Source organism: Neophocaena asiaeorientalis, unplaced genomic scaffold (genome assembly GCF_003031525.2).
Source record: "Neophocaena asiaeorientalis asiaeorientalis breed wild unplaced genomic scaffold, Neophocaena_asiaeorientalis_V1.1 scaffold259, whole genome shotgun sequence".
In the NCBI taxonomy this organism is placed as follows: Eukaryota; Metazoa; Chordata; class Mammalia; order Artiodactyla; family Phocoenidae; genus Neophocaena; species Neophocaena asiaeorientalis.
The window spans coordinates 585,057-589,127 of record NW_020172985.1 but is presented as its reverse complement, the minus strand read 5'-3'; the positions used below and the strand labels follow the sequence as shown (position 1 = coordinate 589,127).

General features: G+C 52.4%; 1 protein-coding gene across 1 annotated transcript in view; it reads left to right on the top strand.

Annotated features, from left to right (window-relative positions):
* Positions 1–2,694: 2,694 nt before the first annotated feature.
* The window catches only part of ARL10 (ARF like GTPase 10), a 10,868-nt gene continuing 9,491 nt past the window's right edge, over positions 2,695–4,071 (top strand). The window contains 2 exon segments of the mRNA XM_024742181.1: positions 2,695–3,613; positions 3,616–3,905. Coding sequence (XP_024597949.1) covers positions 3,442–3,613; positions 3,616–3,905 — 462 coding nt within the window. The 5' untranslated portion in view covers positions 2,695–3,441.

Genomic DNA, 4,071 nt, shown 5'->3' with positions numbered 1-4,071 from the left:
GTTTTGCAATCACACAGACCTGGTACAAACCCCAGTTGCATCATTTATTGACTCTGTGGTCTTGGGGAAGTCACTTCCTCTCTCCAGGCTTCAGTTTTCTCTTTTAGGAGGTGGAGATAAGCTGACAAGTTGGCAGATAGCGCAAGCCAGCCCCAGGTCAGGGGGATACCCAGGAGTCACAGGGAAGTTGGCAGATCAGAGAAACTAGCCCTGCGGCTACCAGAAGAGGGCCGGGCTGGGGTGTGGACAATGGCAGCCCAGAGCAGAATAGGACACAGCCCCATCAGAGTTTTCTGATAGACACACACTTCTTCCCCCCCTTGCCCGGAGCAGACCTTGGCCAGCCCTACAGCTGTCACCATACTAATACTGCAGGCTGAGAAGGCACTGGCTGGGTGGGGTGGCTTACAGCCTCTGGGTGAGGAGGGAAGTCAAAAACAAGTACAAGGCAGTGAACTGGCCTGTACCTTAGCTTCTCTTCCACCACTCCTCTCCGCCCTCCTGATACCTTAGGCACTAGGTTATGGCAACCATGGGTGGCAGCTTCTAGTAAGAGTCCTACCTGGATAGAGAGAGGTACAGGGAGGTACTTCAGGGATGCAGATGTCTGCTCAGGACAGTATAAACCAGGAGGTATAGACTGTACACGAGTCTCCTTCTCAACTCACCAGGAAAAGTTCAAGCTACACTTGGGCTTTGCCCCCTCCCCCAGGCACTCAGTCCTGGCCCCAAAGAAATAGGTGCTCACAGGGGCAGATAAGAGACAGCTGAGGGACACACACCCATCAAGAGAAAGACAACATACAGGGCAACCATAACCAGACACAGCAGAGTTCATGGACTAGGCAGGACAGGAAATGAAATACCCATTTTAAGTATTATTCTAAAAAGGAAAAGAGAGGATTGGGGAAATATGAAGGAGGAACAGGAAGTCATACAGAAGAACCAACTATAGAGTCAGACATGAAAAATGTCATAGATGAAATAAAGACCTCAAAGTCTGGGGTGAATAGCAGAGTGGATATAGCCAAAGAAAGACCAAATAAGCAAGTATTGATATTAAGATCAGGTTGAGAAAATCTCCTAAAAAGCATGAAGAAGGTATAGATATTTTACATGGTACCCCAGTACACACACACACACACACACCCCCTTAAAACAAAAGTTTCATGAGAGGGTGTTATTGTCCACTGTATTCCATATATATATATATCTATGTATAAAACATATATATGATATAAATTGATTTCACAATTCACTAATGGTCTTAAACTACAGTTTGAAACACAGGACTGGAGTCATACTCTTAGGCTCTCTTGCTAAGCATTACTTCTCTCCAGAGGAATGACTTCTTTGAATGCGGAGTTTGGGAGAAGACAGTAGGTATGCTCAACCCAGCTGCTTCTGGGCTCTTCTGCCCTGCCCATCTGTACAGATGGTGGATCAGGATGCTTTCTGACTGCTCGGGAGGGGCCTGGCCCTGTAAGGTTTCTAGACAGTTTCTGTTCTCACTTCAGTGCCTACCCCTTTCTGACTATTACTATTTGGGGCCTCTGCCATACTGGCTGTTAATATTCTTAGTATAAAACTCCTGCCCTTGCGTGATGACTTGAGTCACTGATCTGGTGGGTAGTCCATCTGTTTCAGGAGAAAGTATCAGCAAGTCTATTTCGGCCCCACGTCTAAGCCACTTTCTCCAATTCAGCATTTATTGACAAGAAAGATGACATTTTTCTCTCCATTTGAACATCTTCTTTGTCTTCTCCATTAGTTCTAAACTTGGGGAGCAGAAGCATTCTTTATAAACCTGCTGTTATGGACCAAATGGTGGTATCCCCCCAAAATACATTATGTTGATGCCCTAATCCCCAGTGTAATAGTAATGATAGTATTTGGAGGTGGTGCTCTTGGGAGGTAATTAAATTTAAATGAGGTCAAGAGGGTGGGGCCCCACTATGGGATTAGCGTCCACATAAGAGGAAGAGAGAGCAGAGCTCACTCTCTCTGCCACATGAGTACACAGTGAGAAGGTGGCTGCCTGCAAGTCAAGAGGGCACTAGCTGGGAACTGAATCTGCTGATACCTTGATCTTGGACTTCCTAGCCTCCAGAACTGTGAGAACTAAATTCTTATTGTTTTTCACCCAGTCTGTGGTATTTTGTTATGACAGCCCAAGAAGATTAAAACATCTGCTAAGATTTAACAGTGTTGGGGCTTCCCTGGTGGTGCAGTGGTTAAGAATCCGCCTGCCAATGCAGGGGATATGGGTTCGAGCCCTGGTCCGAGAAGATCCCATATGCCGCGGAGCAACTAAGCCCGTGCACCACAACTACTGAGCCTGCGTGCCTAGAGCCTGTGCTCTGCAACAAGAGAAGCCACTGTAATGAGAAGCCCGCGCACTACAAAGAAGAGTAGCCCCCACTCGCCGCAACTAGAGAAAGCCCGTGCGCAGCAACAAAGACCCAATGCAGCCAAAAATAAAATTAAAAAAAAAAAAGGGCTTCTCTGGTGGCGCAGTGGTTGAGAGTCCGCCTGGCGATGCAGGGTACACGGGTTCACGCCCCGATCCGGGAAGGCCCCACATGCCGCGGAGCGGCTGGGCCCGTGAGCCATGGCCGCTGAGCCTGCGCGTCCGGAGGCTGTGCCCCGCAACGGGAGAGGCCACAATAGTGAGAGGTCCGCGTACTGAAAAAAAAAAAAAAAAAGATTTAACGGTGTTAAATGGTGCCAGGAGGTCAAGCAAGATAAGAACTAGATGCCACTAAGGGATTTACCAACAAGTGGTTTGTTAGAGACCCTGGTGAGAACAGCTTCTCTGGGTGGGTGGGTCAAAGAATAGGAAATGCAGGGCTAAAATGGAAAGGAGAGGTAGCAACCAAAGTCAGAGGAAACAGGAGAGATCTGAGCATACCGGGGGATGACTAGAAAAAAGCCTAGAGTCCTCCCTGTTGTATAAGATGGCTTGAGGTGGTTTACATTCTCCTCACAGGGTCCTCCTCTTAAGTACCCAGGCCCGTTTCTCCTGCTTTTCCTCCTTGTGTTACATCTGGAAACTCTGGCAGTCACTGGGGGTCACGGAGGACAAAGTGGTCAGGTCTAAACAGACTCCTGGACCTGCCTGCTTCATCAGGATGCCAAGAGACCACAAGAGAGCAGAACCCCTGGGAACCAGGCAGCAGCCAAGGCAGGGTAGGGCGTACTAACAGTCGTGGACCTGGGTTCCAGTCCTGTTTCTGCACTCCATAACCTGCCATCCCATAGAATTCCTTTCCGAGATCTTGAGGGATGCAGGAAACAGATCGCCTGGGTTTGAATGCAGGCTTCACCAAAGCACTACGGTGTGGCTTGGGCCTCGGTTTTCCCTTCTAAGAGGCACTGTTTTAAGGGGTAACCTAGAACAGCTGTGAGCTAACCCCTTGGCACACAGCAAGTGCTCGGTAGATGCCAGTATCACCGCCTCTTGTCCTGCCCAGACACAGCCTCTCGCTCCACATCGCACCTTGCAGAGTAGGCAGGAGGTCCCCGCGCTCCGGCCAGCGCCCCCACTCCAGCCGCCAGGGCGCGGACGGCCTGTCGCGACAGCGGCGGTGCATTGTGGGGCTTGTAGTGCGGGTCTCGGTTGGGTGGGTGGGCGCGGCCGAGGCAGTTCGCAGCGGGGCCATCTTCGGCAGGCCGGCTGGCTCGGCCTGTGCAGCCGGTACCCGCGCCCCTCGCCCGGCCCGATGGCGCCGCGGCCGCTAAGCCCGTTGGTGCTGGCGCTGGGTGGCGCGGCGGCCGTCCTCGGTTCGGTGATCTTCATCCTCTGGAAGACCTACTTCGGCCGCGGACGGGAGCGGCGCTGGGACGGAGGCGAAGCCTGGTGGGGCACGGAGCCTGCCTGCCTTCCGGAGTGGGACGAATGGGACGTGAGTACCTGGAGGGGTTCTGCGCCTCCGCGCGCGCAGCCGAGGGGTGTGACCGCCGCCCTGCGGGGCGGGAGCTTGACGCCGCAGGCCTCGCGCGGGTGGACGCGCGTCGGGCGGCCGGGAGTCCCGGAACCGAGGAACGGGTGGGCGTTTGGGGGAGTGTGCT